The sequence below is a fragment of the Peromyscus eremicus genome, chromosome 2 (genome assembly GCF_949786415.1).
Source record: "Peromyscus eremicus chromosome 2, PerEre_H2_v1, whole genome shotgun sequence".
Classification (NCBI taxonomy): domain Eukaryota; kingdom Metazoa; phylum Chordata; class Mammalia; order Rodentia; family Cricetidae; genus Peromyscus; species Peromyscus eremicus.
Genome location: NC_081417.1, coordinates 14,949,416 through 14,968,739, shown reverse-complemented (window position 1 = coordinate 14,968,739; position 19,324 = coordinate 14,949,416). Strand labels below are relative to the sequence as shown.

The following is a 19,324-nucleotide window of genomic DNA, read 5'->3' as shown; positions in this document are numbered from 1 at the left end:
ACAGAACCACACAGGAGGAGCCACTGAGCATTTGAACCCCTCACTAATGCCACTCCAGGGCTGAGCACAACCAACCTTCTGGGACTCCCATGCCACACAGCCCTCACCTCAGGCCTGACAGTTTCCACACGACTCACCTTCACAGAGCTGAACAAAAGACAAGGGTGATTACACAGTTTCTTTAGGGCTCCTATGCAGATGAGATGAGTGCTATTTTCCAACAGTCCTTGAAGACAAAACCTGACAGACTGAGAACTCAGCAGCTTCTGGTAAAGCTCAATCTGCAGTGCTCCTGGTCGGCAAAAGATGACATTCTCTATCTTGGGGGGCAAGTATTTATTGATGACTTCCTGAGTTCTTCTAAGGATAAAGAGTCCAGTGAGGCAAGCGAGTTCAGCTGCTCTTCTCTCTCCTAACTCTTTTTCTTCCTGTGGAAAAAAAAAAAGCAGACTTAAAAAGTAGTATGTACAAAAATACCTGTCATTATGGTTAAAATGAACATTAAATATTATATAATAATAAACCATCATTAATTATTTCTATCAGATTTCAGGGGAATAAAGGGGTGTCTTTTGAGACAAAGTCCACTACATAACTCATATACAGGCTGCTCTTGAGTTCACTCTTCCTGCCTCTACCTCCAGGACACTGAGATTACAGTGTATACCACTACCAAGCCACACAAGACCCTTCTCAACAGTAGAAATGAAATACAAGGATGTGGACAGTCTAACTCAATAGTAGAGTATGTTCAGGGCCCTAGGTTTAATTCCTAGCACTGGAGGAAACCAAAGCAAAATCCATCATGATCTTTAATTCTTTGAGACTTTCACATATACATAGAATGTATTTTTATCATATTCTCTCCCTATTCCTCCTTCCATCTCCTCCCAGATGAACCCCAACTTCTTGAACTTTTTTTATAAACCACTTTGGTGATTTGAATAAGAATGACTCCCAAAGGCTCATGTATTTAAATGCTTGGTCAGCAGGGAGTGGTACTATTTGAAAGGATTAGAAAGATGAGGACATGTGGCCTTGGAGGAATTTGTCACGGGGTTCAGCTTTGAGGTTTCAAAAGCCCACACCGGGCCCAGTGTCTGTCTGTCTCTCTCTATCGGCCTGTGGATCAGGATGTAGCTCTCAGCTCCTCCAGCACCATGACTGTCATGTGATGCCATGCCCCTGACATGAAGACAGTGGACTAAGCCTCTGAAACTGTAAGGCAGCCCCAATAAAATGGCTTCTTTTATAAGGGTTGCCTTGGTCATGGTCTCTTCACAGCAATAGAGCAGTAGCTAAGTCACCCACCAACTGCAATTTTACTACCCACATACTCACTGGTGTGGCCGTCCACTGGAGCATGGTGGACCTGCCAGGGGCCACACCCTTAAAGAAAACTGACCTCCTTCTCCTAGAAGCTATCAACTGTCATTAGCTCCTCAGCTAGGGGTGAGGGCTCCTGGGCCCCTCCATAATGGAATGTTGACTGGATTGATCTTGTACAGAAACCAAGGCTGCTGTGGCCTCTGGTTCTCACAATCTTCCCAGTCTCTCTTCTGCAACAGTTCCTAAGCCTTGCAGGGAGGGGTGTGACATAAATGTCCCATTGTGACTAAGCACTCCACAGACACTTATTCTTCAAACTCTCACCAGTTGTGAGTTTCTTTGTTAATTACCATCTACTGCACAAATAAACTTCTCTGATGAGGTCTGGGAGCTGTACTAATCTATGGGTATAAAGATAAGGATAGAAGAAAGTTAGATACTATGTCCATTCAGCAGAATAATAGTAGTAGATTTACCACTGGGGCCTATGAGCTCCCCAAGGAGAGGCTCTTGGCCTGATTTACAATACCAGGCATGTATTTCCTCCTGAGCAGGCCTGAAACCCAATCAGCAAGCAGGTCTATGCTACTACTGCCTCCATGAGATCCTGCCACACCAGTTGTTATTGTAGCTCACAGGTCTCACAACAAAGTAAGACTTTTGATTCTTTTTCTCCCCCAGAAGCCTGCACAGCACCTTCCAGTACTAGAAAAGCTATCCAGCAGAGGGAAGCTTCCTGGTCAGGGACAACTTGATTTCTCCATGTCTTGTGACCAAAGTGTGTCGTCTTACCCTAGGCATAGGGTCTTACCATCAAGTTCTGATAGACAACTAAGAGCAATGGCAAAAATCCCCCTATATTTTGGGGGGATTTCCAAATACCCCTGGCCAACAACTCATGGGGAGGCATCTCAAACCTGATACTAGCCTTTTTTAGGCAATCTATGGCTTGTTAGGAGTTTTATCCCTGTTTAGAACTCCAACTACGTTAATGTGTGTGTAATATAGAATAAATATATAAATATCATATAATAATAGGTTTTCATATAGTCTTTTCAAATATTCTTAGTATTAGCTACCCCTTTTCAAACGTTCTTAGTATTAGCTACCCCCCCCCAATCAAATGTTTAATTGACCACAATCTCTGGAAACTCTATTCTGAAAATAAGCTTTCATATGACAGCTGTAATGATGCACATCTCTAAAATCATCAGCAAATTTTCCTCCTTCCAAGGCTCAGGGAACATCTCAAAAGACCAGGGAGAAAGACTGTAAGCTAGAGATGGGAGAAAGAAGAGCAAAGTGTCTTCTGGGCATGGCAGGACCAATTCATTTCTGAACTCATAGCAGCTGTGGCTGCCTGCTCTTCATGAACTCACTGCAGCTGTGGTTGCCTGCTCTTCATTCATCAACTCACTGCAGCTGTGGTTGCCTGCTCTCCATTCATGAACTCACTGCAGCTGTGGCTGCCTGCTCTTCATGAACTCACTGCAGCTGTGGTTGCCTGCTCTCCATTCATGAACTCACTGCAGCTGTGGCTGCCTGCTCTTCATTCATGAACTCACTGCAGCTGTGGCTGTCTGCTCTTCATTCATGAACTCACTGCAGCTGTGGCTGTCTGCTCTTCATTCATGAACTCACTGCAGCTGTGGCTGTCTGCTCTTCATTCATGAACTCACTGCAGCTGTGGTTGCCTGCTCTTCATTCATGAACTCACTGCAGCTGTGGTTGCCTGCTCTCCATTCATGAACTCACTGCAGCTGTGGTTGCCTGCTCTTCATTCATGAACTCACTGCAGCTGTGGTTGCCTGCTCTTCATTCATCAACTCACTGCAGCTGTGGTTGCCTGCTCTTCATTCATGAACTCACTGCAGCTGTGGTTGCCTGCTCAAACTCAACCAGACAACAATACAGCATGGTTTGGGGGAGGACCAAGTCCCAGTTGTGTGACCTGCACTTGTACCTATAAGGGCTGCACTAATGGATTCAGCTGGTTGTTTAAAAAAAGAAAAGGACATGGGGCTATCAATCCATAAGGAATTGGCAGGGCAATGGTGTGCAGTGAATATGAATGAAATACATTGTATGCAGGTATGAAATTCTGAAAGAATAAATAATTTTTTTTAATTTACTAGCATAGGACACTGTTGACACTTTCTTTATTTTTGTTTTGTTTTGTTTTGTTTTGTTTTGTTTTTTTGAGACAGGGTTTCTCTGTGTAGCTTTGCGCCTTTCCTGGGACTCACTTGGTAGCCCAGGCTGGCCTCGAACTCACAGAGATCCGCCTGGCTCTGCCTCCCGAGTGCTGGGATTAAAGGCGTGCGCCACCACCGCCCGGCGACACTTTCAAAGACATTATACACTGTTCGTTACATAAATGCATATTTTAAGTCAAAATATAATATTAATAGAATATATGCTTAAGTTCTCTATAGAATCTTTTGAGCACACAAAACTTTACATATATAAATATTCCCCTTATATTTTAAGAGTTTAATTTTTATTACAAATATAATAAAGCTTTAGAAGAAAATATAGAAACTATAGTTCTATACAGAACTATCAGAAATCTAAAGTCTATTTCAATCAACCAAAAACAACTACTGTTGACCTGGTGAGATAGCTCAATAGGTAAAGACTGTTGACTGTTGAGAATAATCCCAGGAACCTATAATCCACTCGATGGAAGAAAAGAACTCCTGAAAGTGTCCTCTGACCACACACATACTGTAGCATACATGCTACACACAAAAAGGGAAAATTTCAAGGTACTGGAATGAAGCTTCATGCAAAGAGGTTACCATTCATTCTGGCTCATCTTTGTATTCCTCCAGTGTATACCTCTTAACCTTTGACCCACTTACAGTGTTTAAAATACGTGTTATATTGGGCTGGGTGTGGTGTACTCGCCTTTGATCCCAGCACTTAAGAGACACAGCAGATGGATCTCTGTGAATTGAAGGACAATCTGGTCTAGACAGTGAATTCCAGGCTGGCCTGACCTACATAATGAAACCCTGTCTCAAAAACCAACCTATTAGGTCAATAAGTGATTAACACTATTTTTATATAATATACCATAACATTTTCCATGCAATTATTAAATATTCACATAAGCCATTATTTGTCTTGATTTGTATAAAATGCTTAATAAAATATATGTTGACACATTAGCTTTATAATTGAACTTCTCTAGAACAGATGTGGCACTGGAGATGCTGATCAGGTTTTAGACTGCTTGCCTGGCATACAAGAAGCCCTAGGTTTGAGCACCTAGCACCTAATAGAACTGTGTTTGGTGGCACATACTTACAATCCCTGCACTGGGGAAATGGGTGGATCAGTTCAAAGTCAGCTTGAGCTACAGGAGACTTTTCACCAAAAACAAACAAATAATAAATAAAGTAGATTTGATTTTGTGTGTTGTTTGTGGGGCCTAGGGGAGGAATTGGGGGTGTAGTTTTTGGAGACAGGATCTCACAATGTAGCTCTAGCTATCCTGGAATCACTATGTAGGCTAGGCTGACCTCAAACTCACAGAGATCTGCCTGCCTCTGCCTCCTTGAGTGCTGGGATTAAAGGCGTGCATGCCATTATGTCTGTCACAGCCTGTGTGTGTGCATGTGTGTGTGTGTGTTAAATAGAGTCATACTTTGTAGCCCAGACTGCCCTAGATTCCAGAAATCCTGCCTCAGCGCCTAGGATACTTTTTAACAATCAATGTTTTCTTTACAATTTTAGTGTTCTCTTTTAATAATACATAGAACAGTGTAATCGATTATTACTAGTAGTATCTTAGATTTAATAAAATACAGTATATAAGTGAATACCAAAATTATGATTCTTCCAGGCATACTGCTCTTTAAGAAAAAAAGTCATTAAAGTAAATTATACCTTGGAAGAAGAAGGTTCTCTTGATATAATGATGGGCTCTTCATATATTTTCCTGTAAGACGACAAAGAGCCTAATACTCCTGGATTAACAAAATCAACTAATGCAAAAAACTCTTGCAAATCATTCTGAACTGGGGTACCTAAGGAGAGATAAAAGTGATGAGGTTAAATTGTTTTATAATCACCGGTCTCTGTAGAAATTTGTGCCTTCTTCCCTGAGAGCAGTAAATAGAAGCAAATACCCTAAAACTAAGGAAGAGCATCCAAATCAAAGCTTAAATCAACAATCATGTGAATTTTTACATCTGGTTTAGCCAAGTGTCTAGGGGCAGGCTCTGGAGTCTGACTGCCCATGTTTTGAACCCACTTCCTCCCTTGAGTAGCCTTGAACAGAAAGGATGCTTACACCAATTCATCACCTATGAAACAGGGGTGTAAGAGTGGTTCCTTTGGCTGAGGGTCAGAGCAATCAACCCACAAAATATACCCACATAATATAGGCTGTGACATTTTTATCATGGCAACCCTAACAGACCAACATAACTATTACTTATCTAAATCCTGACTGCTTTCTAGTCAACACCAATTGAATGTTTTTCATAACAATGAGCTAGAAAATAGCACAAAACAAAAATCCAAATTTCTCCCCCTATAGATAACTGAGTATCACATATGTAACACTGCACATGTTCATATGAAAACTTGTACTTTCATAGAAGGAGAAATATCACATGTGGAGCAAAATGCCCTGTCATCTAAGAGCAAAGAATTGGTTCAAAGATCCAGCTCAGTTGCAAAGAGCTTCCTCATCAAGGCCCCCTGAATCATCTAAGCAAGGTGCATATGAGCACACAGAGACTGAAGAAGCAGCACCAGGCTTACATGGGTCTGCACCAGGTACTCCATGTATATCTTATAGCTTATTAATTAGCTTAGTATTTTTATGGGACTCAAGCGTGAGAACGACTTGAGTCTCTGACTCTTGTGCCTGCTCTTGGGACTCTTCTCTTCCTGTTAGGCTGCCATGTCCAATTTTGATACAATAGTTTTTGCTTCATGTTATATTTTATTTTGTCATGTTTGGTTGTTATCTCTTAGAAGCCTGTTCTTTTCTAATAAGAGACAGAAATGGAGAGGATTCATGGGGAGGTAGGAAGGAACTGGAAGGAGTAGAGGGAGGGGAACTATAATCAGGATATATTGTGTGAGAAAAGAATCTATTTTCAATTTTAAAAAATTAAAAAACAAAAAAATTAAAAATTAAAAAAAAATCCGAGTTTCAGCCCCTAGTACCACAAAATGGCAGAGACAGATAAATAACAGAGACAAATAAACAGATCAATAACATGTAATTTAAAAACAGAGCTGAATGTGATAGCACGTGCCTTTGATACCTACGGTTACGAAGCAGAGTTAGGAGGCCTATGAGTTCCAGGCCAGCCAATGCTATACAGTAAGACTGTCTCAAATAAATAAAACCTTAAATTTGAAGACCATTAAACATGTCAGGGTCACTAAGCTGTCCTTCAACTTGTGATTAGTCATCCTGTCTTTTCCTTCTAAGCTGCTTCAGGTACAGGGTGCACCACCACACTTGGCTCAAAATTATTGTTCTGTTTGTTCTTGCTTTTGAGACAAAGTCTCAATATATAACTCTGCTTGGCCTAGAACTCAATATGTAGAGAAGGCTGGCCTTGAATTCAGGGGCCATCCTTCTGAATGCTTGGGTCACAGGTGTCCAGTATCACCCCAGCTCAGTTACCTTTAAAGCACAATTTTAAATATCTCCACTAGTAATGGCTAATATAGTCCTACTTCACAATTAAGAAGTCAAAGAACTAAATTGTTTAAAGGTATGTTACCCCAACTTGCTAAGAAAGGAAGGCAGAGTTGGTCCTTCTCTGTTGCTTTGGGATATACTTCTATCTGTAAGAAGACTTAGAAAAAGAAACAAGTAGCTGTTCAAAGTCCTTCCCTCATCCCATTATAACTTCACAGAAGGGCTCTGACATGCATAAAGAAAGACAAGATCACACAGAGATCATGCCCGCAATTCATCCCAGAAACACTCAATCCAGTAGGGAATGGGGAGGCAGGGGGATGACTCAGAGGTTAAAAGCATTTTCTGCTCTTTAGAGGACCTGGATTCAGTCCCCAGCATCCATATGGCAGCTCACAGCCAACAGACACTCCAGTTCCAGGGCATCTGACATCCTCTTCTGGCTTCCATGTACACCTGCACATGCATACACAGCATACATTCACAGAGATATACACATTCATGTACATAAAAACTTTAAGTGTAAAATGATAGGGAATGGAATCTTGGGTAGCAAATGGAGAATTGGTAAGTATTATTAGAAATGAATAAAACTTTCTTCCTTCTCCTGCCAGAATGAAAAACTGAGGAATGGTAACATATCAAGATAAGAGGAAAAGTTATGTTGAGAAACTCAGACTTCACAGACTCTAAGTTAGGCCGTAAGCTAAAAAGCAGCAGATAGAACAGGATTCTTGTATTACATGTGATCTACCCATCTTTCCAGACAGTCTAGGCCGGAATCTTTGGCCAGCACTAAGCCATACATATGCAGCACACACAGAAAAATAGCTGAAAGGTACTTGAAAAGCTTACCACATGACAGGGAGTCCCAATTACATGCAGCCACTCCTCTGGCCCTCACAACTCTATGACATGGATGCCATCACGTCCGTTTCACAGACAAGGAAACCGAGGTACTGAGACGTTAACTAACTTTCTCAAGTTACACAGCCGCAGCACCGCCAGACTGAGAAGCCAAGCACAGTCCAGCCCCATCACCTACATTCTTTACTACGCTACCACTAAACTTATTCCTCAAGGGCCCAGCAACAAGGCTGCAGAAAATTGCACAGGGATTGGAAGATTCAGAATCAATTAACGCAGGTTTATTCATATGAATTCCCCCACCACCACTAGTTCTTTTTATAAAGTCAAGCATCAGATTACAAAATGTAAAGGTTCATTAGGCAAAAATCCCACTCTGTCTTCCCCAGAGTGACTACCAACCAGTCAGAATTACTCTCTTCTCACAAGGAAGGCTCAAGAGGGCTGCAGTTGTCTTAATGCTACTGTTCTTCAAACGATGCCCCTCATCACAGATCAGAAGGTCAAACTTTATAGTCTTAATTTGATCTAGGGAACGAAGTAACATTTCATAACTGATGATAAGAACCGAATAAAATGTAGACTTGATGAATTCCTCAACTTTATGGTCCTGAAGAGAGAAAAATAATATTTGATAAACCATAAACTATGAAATCAAATCTAAGCACATATTTTGCCAATCAGTAACCTAAGACAGAATCTATTAGCTCTTCCTGTCTGGGTCCCACTGGGCTATGTCAAGATTGTGAACAATAGGCAGTCCCAGCCACTGACTCAACTAAGTCATTTTGTTTCTTTTCCTTCCTTCTGAGCTCTCCTAGGTTTTTCTCCCCTACAAGAGCTTTAGATCCCACAAACAAGGGACCTGACTAACGAACATCTTAAGTCAAAAGACCAAAACTACCCATGAGCAACAGAGCCTCCTTGGTACCTACAAAGCCCCACATAGCTGATCCTAACTTAACAGTATTGGGCAGCATCAACTGGACCAGCCTGCCCAGGAAGACCCTGACTGCTACCATGAAAAGCCTTCCCTATCTCCCTGGCTTCACTGGGAAAGTCTTCTGGCTCACATGGTAGAGAGAGAAAGATCTGATCTACCTTCCTTTAGGTCCAGTGTATCCTAGGGCTCCATCCTTATGACCTTATCTAGTCCCAATCAACTCCCAAAGGCCCCATCTTCTAAAAGCACAAGCTCCTGGATGACTTCCAATGGTTATATTTTCATTTGAAATGGTAAAAAAAAAAAAAAAAAAAAAAAAAAAGATATTCATAAAACTGTTGTTTTCTCAGTACTCAGTAAAACAAATGAAATAGTCCACATTTCACTATAAAATGGATTTTGTATACAGAGCTAGCAGGCAGCCTCTGCTCAGGCCTCCCCTCCCGGATACTGACCTGCTATATGACGTCTGCTATAGTGGTCACTGTGTGTGAACCTAGAGCTAGCAGCCTTGCCACTTCCACGGCATCTCAGCTGGGAAGTGTCTACTGGGTCTACACCACAGGGCTGTCCGCATTGTCCTCCACCCCAGCCCCACCTCCTGCCTGGGTGTCCAGATTGCCCCCATCCTCAAAAGGTATATGAAGAGACTCCCTCTTCTGCTACTTAGCCTTTGAGTCTCTTCAGAGACACTGTCATGCTGTCTCTCTGTGCTGGGGCTCGAACTCTCTAATCATGCTGTGGCCCCTGTCTCTATGCCCAAGTCATTAGTAACTCTTCTAAGAAACTCCACAGTCATCAGTAATCCAGCTTAGTGTCCTTTTGACACCTGCCCATGTACAAAATCTGACTTTTTCAAGCTACAAGCTAAGTGTTTTAAGCACTTTTAATGTAAACTAGGCTAAACTATGGTGTAAAATTATTATATGAATAGTGTGTGTGTGTGTGTGTGTGTGTGTGTGTGTGTGTGTGTGTGTGTTTGTGTGTAGGCTGGGGTCTCATTATATAGCTCAGGCTGGCCTCAAATTCTGGATCCTCCTTCTGAGCCTTCAAACTTCTGGGATTACAGACAAGTGTCCAGCTGCATTTCCAACTCATGAGATCACATAGCATACTGAAAGAAAATGAGCACTTGCACACTGAGAGTCAGGGCCTGAACATCTGACTCTGTGGAACCAAAGGTAACCATGCCATAACAACCTGGAAACAAAACAGGTCAAAACTCCATTTCTGTGCAAGGGGCTTGTGGACTGTACACACTCAGAAAGCTAAAAATTGAATTGCTGACTTAAAAAGCTGGATATTTTCAGAATGGCTAGGGCTTAACCCTTTAAAAATTCCTTACCTGATCAACAGTGAATATCTTGATCCTTTCACTTCCCAGCCATTTCTGAAATTCTTTCCTCCAATTATTCACCAGGCTTCCAGGAGTGACAATAAGTGTCTTCTTTATTACTGGCTTGCCTCCATAAGGTCCCTGACACTGTAGGGTCCAGATGAGCGAGATACATTGCAATGTTTTCCCTAAACCCATTTCATCAGCAAGAATAGCACCACATCTGCCATTTGCTCTGTAGAAATAAGGATACTTTCTTGAATCACAATGGGAAAATATTTCATGCCCTGATATCATAAAGAAAGGAACCTGGTAATAATGACCCTAGAGATTAGTTTAGTATTTCATCTAGCGATTGTAACCTATCACTTTTGAATCTTTGACAATTATAATCATTATATATTGTGAACAAATTACCAAAACATGAACCTGAAATTAAGGACCTGAATATAAACCCTCCATTACTGTCATCTATAAATAGTTGAAAACTAGAAATGAATTCCAATTTCATATCTACATCGGGATAATTTAATTATAGCTATGTTTCTCATCATTAGCATTTGAACACTTTTTAATCAATTTCAGTATTAAATATCAAAACAATTCAAAACATATTGAAACTTTAGTCAGCAAGATCTGAGCTGAAATTGTTTAAAATAAATAAATTCTATAATAAGAACTTACAACTCTCTGGCAGACAATGACGTTCAACCAAAATAGCTTAGGTAAAGGTCTGACATCTTACAATCAATATAACTTAAAATGAAAAGTCATTAGGAGTATTTTCAAATCATACATTTTATACTGCTTTATATTTTAAGCTCTTGGATAGCTACATGATTTTTAAAAGTTACTATGTCCAATGGAATTAAGAATATTACTGAAAACATAAATATAGTTTGTTAAATTGTATTCTGTTAGAAATAAGAACTAATAAGCAGGGTTGAGAGATGGTCCCATCTGCAGCACAAGTGAAGACCTAAATTCCACCTCACAGCCCATATAAAGAGCCAGGCATGGTGGGACACACTTGTAATCCCAGGGCAGCGGAGGCGGAGATAGGCAGATCCCCAGGGGCCCACTGGCCAGTCTGCCAAACTGGCAAGTCCAGGTCAACAAGAGACCATATCTCAAAACACAAGGTAGATGAATGGACATCTGAAATTGACCCCTAGTGTCCATATACACGAGCATATGAGCGCGCGCGCGCGCGCGCGCGCACACACACACACACACACACACACACACACACACACAGAAACACACACAAAGGGGATCAATAAACTCATCAAGAGTTAGATCCTTGGGCTGGAGAGATGCCTCAGGGGCTGGAGAGATGCCTCAGAGGTTAAGAGCACTGACTGCTCTTCCAGAGGTCCTGAGTTCAATTCCCAGCAACCACATGGTGGCTCACAACCATCCGTAATGAGATCTGGTGCCCTCTTCTGGCATGTAGTCATACATACTGTATACATAATAAATAAATAAATTTAAAAAAAAAAAAAAAGAGTTAGATTCTCATGAAGAGCTTCAGGTGTCACTTTCAGTCGCCTCTGGACTGAACCTCCTCACAGAAGTGAGATCTGAGAGGAACTAAGATACACCAGCGCACTTCTTAACATTCCTTCCTGAGTTCTCTTCAACTTCCTCAGCCATTAACATCCTTCAGTTTGCTTATGCTCCTGTGAGATTTAAGCCAAAGAAATGGTGCTTTCCAACAAATACACTTTTTGTAACCACATGTCTTTGTGACTAGAGAAGCATAAACTTAGCATGAATAAGTTTGGAATTGGATCTTTTGTTGAAGCCTATAAGAAATTGGTTCAGTGTAAAAGATAGGATTAAAAACATGGTGAGGTAAGAAAAGCATGTACAAAGCCCTGGATTTAATCTCCAGCATAAAAAAAGTTTGTGTGTGTGTGTGTGTGTGTGTGTGTGTGTGTGTGTATACACATCTATAAGCATACATTATTTGTTTATTTGTTTGGGAGTTTTTTGAGACAGAGTTTCTCTGTATAGCCCTAGCTGTCCTAGAACTCACTCTGTAGACCAGCCTGGCCACAAACTCAGAGATCCACCTGCCTCTGCCTCCTGAGTGCTGGTATTAAATGTGTGCACCACCACAGCCCAGCTCATGTACATATATTTATATTATAGGTACATCTTAGAAGCCACATGGTTTAGAGAAAAAAGCTTTCAACCTAAAAGCTGACCATTCATACTCCATATTCAACGCTGCCTCTTACTAGTCATTAAATTGGGAAAGTAAATCTCTCTATTCTTAGCATTGTCCATAAAGTGAACCTGGTACTTTCCCTACCTAACTTACAGGGTTTGCGTGAGGAACAAATGAAATAATATTTATAAAAGACTAAATTAAATAAATAATGGGGGGGGCTACTTAAGGTCCTTTCTCCTGAATACCTGCTTCTCAGCAGGACATCTAGCACATGGCTTCCACCAAGAACCACTGCGGAAAAAATGTACACATTTAGTACAAGTTGCTCTTCCACTAGCTAACATTTATGGTGCAGACTTGAGGTTCATTCTATCAGACTCTTCTCAAAACACCTAATTGTTATCATTTATTTTCCTACCTCATTCCCATCACACACTCATAGAGGAAAATGATTCCCTCTCTCTGATGTGATCGGAGGTGACGTACAAGATGAGGGTCTACCACCACATCCACGAGAGGAAAGCAGCTCCTATTGAACAGCAACTGGTGATTCTTGTCTGGCGGCGGCGGCGGCATAACCAGGGAATCTTAAAATAAGGTCAAAGTATAAAGCCAATATCCCTTTCAGCAGCATTATCTCATTCCCATTACTTCTACACCAGAACAGCTTGCCATCGTTTGTGGCGAAGTGTGTGTGTGTGTGTGTGTGTGTGTGTGTGTGTGTGTGTGTGGACTAGGGATGGACACACACCTATAATCCTAGCACTCTAGAAGCAGAAGGAGGATAGGGAGTTCTAGGCCAAAAGAGGAAAGAAAAAAAGAAAAGGAGAGGAGAGGAGGGGAGAAAAAGAGGAGAGGAAGAGAAGGGGAGAGGGAGTTATAACTTCATAGTCTCTCAAGTGCTGCAGACACTGAAGTTCATTCTTGTCTAGTTCAGGAAGCACAGCACCCCACCTTTCAGAGCGGAGAACCACTCCCACTTGAAGGCATGGCACAGAACTTGCCAATGTTCATAGATTCCCATTCTGCAGAGGCTTCCCAAGCTCAACATAAAGGCTTCTTTATCTTAAGGCCTGTACACACTGACAGAGACCATCACTTCTATTAACATGAATCAGAACTGAGAAAAAATGACAAATTTCCTATTGATTTAACTGTCATTATTTGCTTAAAGTTAACTATTACATTCATGAATGTCAAATTCATGAGCTTTTGCAAAGCAGCACGAATTAACTATAAAATGGTAATCTAATTCTTTAGAAATAAGGTAACACAATTTAAAGGATTACTGAAATATCCTCCAAAGACAAAAATCAAACATAACAAGATGACTGACAGTCGATAAATCTGAAGATAATTAATCAAAACTGGTTTTAGAGTATGTCTGTATGTTAACAACATGGTTAAAACTTAATCAATCCAAAAAATAAACAAGAAAGAAAAAGAGAGGAATGAAGAACTGAGCAAGGGAGAGAGAACAGATTCTAGTCACTGAGTAAACGTCCACTGCATGTGGTATAGTCACGGACACAGCTCTGTTCAGCTAGCAACGATCCATTCCCTCCATCCCCCACAGAGGCCTTCTTAAAACGGCTCTTTGTGTTTTGTCACATTATCAGTATATAGTCATCGGTGTACGCTTTCTTGTATAGCCTGAGAACGCTCTGTCCTAAACTCAAAGGTTAAATCATAATGACGGCTGTATTACAGGAACTGATGGCCCTAGACATAACAGAAACTCTGTTGTGATAAACACCATGACCAAAAGCAACCTTGGGAAGAAAGGGTTTATTACCTTACAGTTTATAAGTCCATCACTGAGGGAAGCCAGGGCAGGAACTCAGGGCAGAAGTCTGGAGGCAAGAACAGATGAAGAGGCCTCCAAGGAACACTGCTAACTGGCTTGTTTACCATGGATTGTTCAGCCTGATTTCTCATAGCATACAGAAGCAGCAGCCCAGGAGAAGCACTACCCACATGGGCTGGGCCCTTTCACATCAATTACTAATTAAGAAACTTAAAATGCACTAACACTTGCCCACAGGCCAGTCTTACAGAGGCATTTTCTCAATTGTGGTTCCCTCTTCTCAGATAACTCTAGTTGTGTCAAGTTGACATCAAAACTAGTTAACACACTGCCTAATGCTCACAAAGAAATGCTGGTTTTGTGCTGGTGGCCATGATAGAGAAGCAGCGGGTGGCACCTCTACTGCAGGAGTTCGGCCCACCAGAAAGCAAGGCATTGATGGGTAAATCTCTGATAGGCAAGGCCCAGAGAGCTTCGGCTCCCGAATGTCTTTGCTACTGCTCTGCCTTTACATGTTTGCCTCTGCCATTTTCCTCTGGTATCTGGCATAGTGTTTTTTGTTTGTTTCTTTCTTTTGTTTTTTTACTCTTTTGGCTCTTTGCTCTTTGGGGACCTGCTACCCAGCTCCCAGATAAATACACGGAGGCTTATTCTTACTTATGAATGTCTGACCTTAGCTTGGCTTATTTCTAGCCAGCTTTTCTTTACTTAAATTATCCCATCTACCTTTCGCCTCTGAGCTTTTACCTTTATCCTATATACCTTTCTCTACTTCTTACTCCATGGCTTGCTGTGTAGCTGGGTGGCTGGCCCCTGGTGTCTTCCTCTCCTCCTCTCCTCCTCCTCCTCTTCTCGTTCCTTGATTCTTCCTTCCCAGATTTCTCTTCCTCTTTATTCTCTCTGCCTGCCAGCCCCACATATCTCTCTCCTGCCTCACTATTGGCCATTCAGCTCTTTATTACACCAATCAGGTGTTTTAGACAGGCAAAGTAACACAGCTTCACAGAGTTAAACAAATGCAACATAAAATAATGCAACACATCTTTGCATCATTAAACAAATGTTCCACAGCATAAATAAAAGTAACACATCTTAAAATAATATTCTGCAACAGCATGGTGTGAAGGGTGTGGGGAGATCCCCATTGCCTAATGTAGTGTGATTCTCTCTTGGAAATATCCTGTTCTACTGGGCATTTTTACCTGTGGATTATTATTAAGATGATTTCCTCTTAAGCTGTACTCTTTAACTAAAACAATGATTTTATACAATAATAGTGTTAGTGTAAATAGAATTTTGATGATTAAGGGTTTTTAACAAATGTAAGGGATTATGATAGAGGTTAGTTTAGTGGGAAAACTAATATAGGTAAAGGTAGGAGATAGTGTTGCCCCCACCCCTGATAAAGCAGGGGCTTCAGTGGGTAGAAAATAAGAACAAGGAAGTGTCATGCAACTAGGACTTACGAGTTTCTCTTGAAGACAGACTGTGGTTTAGGTTAACAATGAAGGAAAAAAGAATGAGTCCCAGGAGTTAGCTCAAATACTTTTTGATATTGGAAAAGGTGTTCACGGGTTCCTGCGTGCATCACAGCTAAAACAAAACTTTAAACAACTGACTTCATGTAACTAAAAAACAAAGAATGAGATGGCCAGTTAAGATAATTGAACAGGACTCTAAAACATGAAAAGAGAAACTAGTAACCTGTTTTTCTGGCAATTATAAAAACTACTGCCTACGTAAACTGTTACGGTTGAAAGTCTCCTGCTCTATGAGATGTCTAAAAGATAAATGTTTAACTGTATGTGGGTTATTGGGGATAATTTGTTTTTCACCTGTAATACATAAAATGTCTAATCATGTCAGAGAAATGGGAAACATGTTGTTTTTTTACTTGTATTCGTTGTAATCATTCACTTAAAAAATAGATATAACCACATTGTCATTTTTATATTGCCTGAAATATTTTGCTGGGGTATGTAAGCTGTAAGGGAAAAAATGAAGACACAGAGAAGGAAGACATCAGGAAGGAGTGAGAGAAGACGTCATCAGGAAAGAGAAAGCAGCAGGGAAACATCAGGGTAGAAGCACAGAGTAGAACAAGGCAGAAAGAATAAAATAGAGGCTTCTGTCCCTCAGCAAAAAAGTCTCTGTTTCTCGCGATGACTCTGTATCTCCTTCCCAGTCTCTCTGACCTGCAGAAGGCTGGACCCTCTGTTGTTTTGTGTCACTGGGGACACAGCAACTCTAGACAACTTGTAATGTGGGGACCCAGCCAATTCCTACCACAGGAGTCCAGGTCCTCTTCTCCAATCAGTGGGTGAACAGAGAGAATTCTGTGGTCTCTCAGAGGAAGGGACTACACTCCTTCCCCAACAGCAAGAAGTGGCTATCCGTTGTATCCGCATACTTCAGAAAAAGCTCTCAGGGGGGAGCTGAGACTGGACAGGGCAGAGAGTGAGGTCAGGAAGGAGCTACCCCAAAACTACAAAATTAACATGTGAGATAAGCTCTGGCAGAGGAGGCTGGGATCCCCAGGCACAGATCAACCAGAACAGGCAGGAACCATTGGCAGCGGACACCAGAAATGAGAGGATGGCCTAGGGCTCAGTGTAAACTCCATGCAACAGGAAGCATTCCCAAAGAAGCCCAAAGTATGCAAATGAGCCAAAAGGCCTGTGATACCTGAATATAAACGTCTCCATCCTTTGTGTAGCGTTCCCATAGAGCTCCTAAACTGTTCCTCATCCTTGGAAGTATACTGTTTACTAATGAACTGCTCCTGTTGTAGCTATAGCCCGTTCAACGCTTCCTTCTGGGAAACAAGAACCTGGAAATCCCTACAGATGCATACTAAATGCCAAGATCAGCATACATCACTGGGATTACAAACGCATGTGTTAAGTAACTCCCAAAGGTATTTAACTTTAGCAAATAACTCCCAAGAGTATTTGATTTCAGCATTACTCTTTATGTCAAAGGGTATATCTGAATATAATCTTCACCTATGTGGGAACCTACAGAGGTTTCCTAGTGAGATGTGAGCTTGCTTTACCCATCAGGGCTGCATAAGGGGATGGAGTGACCATGTGAGTGGTTACCAGGTGTTTGGAAGGGTCTGCACTTGGATGTACAATGTGCTTTGATCTAGCAAGGGGGAGGTCTTTTGCTCCACCCCTTGGCATTCCTATAAAAAGCCCTTTAGAAGAGACAGAAGGGGCCCATGGATAATGGTCCAGGCCCTCCAGAGGCTATCCTGTGTTTCTATCTGTCTCTCTCCCCTCTATCCTTCTATCTAAATCTCTTATCCCTCACTCCTCAAGAGTACCCTGGGGGAAAAGGCGGGTCCCCCACACACCTGCAACTTTCAAAATTCTTTTCTTTTTTTTCTCCCCACACTCCCAGACAGGATTTCTTTGTATAACCCTGGCTGTCCTGAAACCCACTCTAAAGATCAGGTTGTCCTTGAACTCACAGGGAGCCTGCCTCTGCCTCCTGCGTGCTGGGATTAAAGGTGTGCACCACTACCACCCAGCTCAAAATTTTTTTTTAATTTCGTATATGTATGTGTGTAGGTGTGTGCATGCCATGGAATAGATATGAGGCCAGAGGACAACTTGGGGGAGTTGGTTCTCTCCTTCCACCATGTGGGTCCCAAAGATCAAATTCAGGTCATCAGACTTGGCAGCAGGTGACTCTACTCACTAATCCATCTCTCCAGTCCCTCACCTGAAATTGTTTTTGTTTTATTTAGTTTTAGGTTTTGAGACAGATCTCAATATATAGTCCAGACTGGCTTTCAACTCATTATGTAACCCAGACCTGACCTCAAACATTTGCAAATTCTAAAACAAAATTTAAACATCAATTCTCAGTCACAAATCTTTGGACAATGAAAAGAGAAGGTTCAAATGGTCTCTAAAATCTTACTTGGCGCATGTGGGTCATGGCGTGGTTTGCAGCTTTGCCAAGCATTCGGTCTGTTTGCCTTTGACTGGCTTGACTGACACACACTTTTGAAGGGGTTAGAAAAGCATTTCCTGGCAGCCTGAGAACTCGGGACAGCAGGGCTTCCATATGCACTCTGAAAACACTTGCCACTGTTGAAGTCATCAGAAGAGACTGTACCCAGGATTTCTATTTCTTTTCCACCAATCACCAGTGTTTGGCCCTCTTCGACGTTTTCAAGCTCTTTGAATTTATATCCAGTACCTTTAAGAAAGAAAACAAATTAATTGAAATGACATTCTAAGAAAATTTAGTAATAAAATCGTTACCTTCCCATGACAGTACAGAATAAACACTGTACTGTGCATACAAATGCTTGATGAGCAAGCCTGGTGGTTCAAGTTCAAGTCCCACAACCCACATAAAAACCAGGTGTGCTTTTAAAAATGCAGTGCTGTCTATAATCTCAGCACTTCTTAAAAGTTTCATTTATCATTTATTTGTTGTAGAATTTTATTTTAAGATGGGTTACTTCTGTTTATGTTGCATTTGTTTAACCCTGTGAAGCTGTGTTACTGTGCCTGTCTAAAACACCTGATGGTCTAATAAAGAACTGAATGGCCAATGGCAAGGCAGGAGAAGGGATAGGCGGGGCTGGCAGGCAGAGAGAATATAGAGAAGGAGAAATCTGGGAGAAGGAGAAATCTGGGAGGAGATCTAGGATCCAGAGAAGGAGGAAGACTCCAGGGGCCAGCCATCCAACTACACAGCAAACCACGGAGTAACAGTAAGATTTACAGAAGTAAGAGAATATGAAAAGCCCAGAGGCAAAAGGTAGATGGATAATTTAAGTTGAGGAAAACTGGCAAGAAATAAGCCAAGCTAAGGCCAGGCATGAATAAGTAAGAATTTGTCTCCGTATGATTTATTTGGGAGCTGGACAGCAGCCCCCCACAAAAAGAGCAAAAACAAACAACATTTATATGAGCGCTGCCATATGTGGGTGCTGGAAACTGAACTCAGGTCTAAGAGAAAAGCAATATGTACACTCAACCAATAAACACCCTCTCCAGCTCATTTCCCAGCATTCTTATGGTCAGATGGGAGATTTGGAACAGGAGAACTGCTTGAAAGCACTTGGGCAAGCTGGCCCAGAGTACATCAACTCCCAAAAGTTGTCTTCTTACCTCCCTCCATATATACACCATTGTGCATGCTCACTCTCTTTCTTTCTTTCTCTC

At 41.5% G+C, this 19,324-nt stretch overlaps 1 protein-coding gene across 1 annotated transcript in view; it reads right to left on the bottom strand.

Annotated features, from left to right (window-relative positions):
• Window positions 1–19,324, bottom strand: part of Rad54b (RAD54 homolog B) — an 88,991-nt gene that overhangs the window by 8,776 nt on the left and 60,891 nt on the right. The window contains exons 5-10 of the mRNA XM_059253861.1: window positions 18,066–18,347; window positions 12,747–12,915; window positions 10,159–10,384; window positions 8,273–8,480; window positions 5,224–5,363; window positions 138–428 (exon numbers count right to left, since the gene is read on the bottom strand). Coding sequence (XP_059109844.1) covers window positions 138–428; window positions 5,224–5,363; window positions 8,273–8,480; window positions 10,159–10,384; window positions 12,747–12,915; window positions 18,066–18,347 — 1,316 coding nt within the window. The remainder of the gene's footprint in view (window positions 1–137; window positions 429–5,223; window positions 5,364–8,272; window positions 8,481–10,158; window positions 10,385–12,746; window positions 12,916–18,065; window positions 18,348–19,324) is intronic.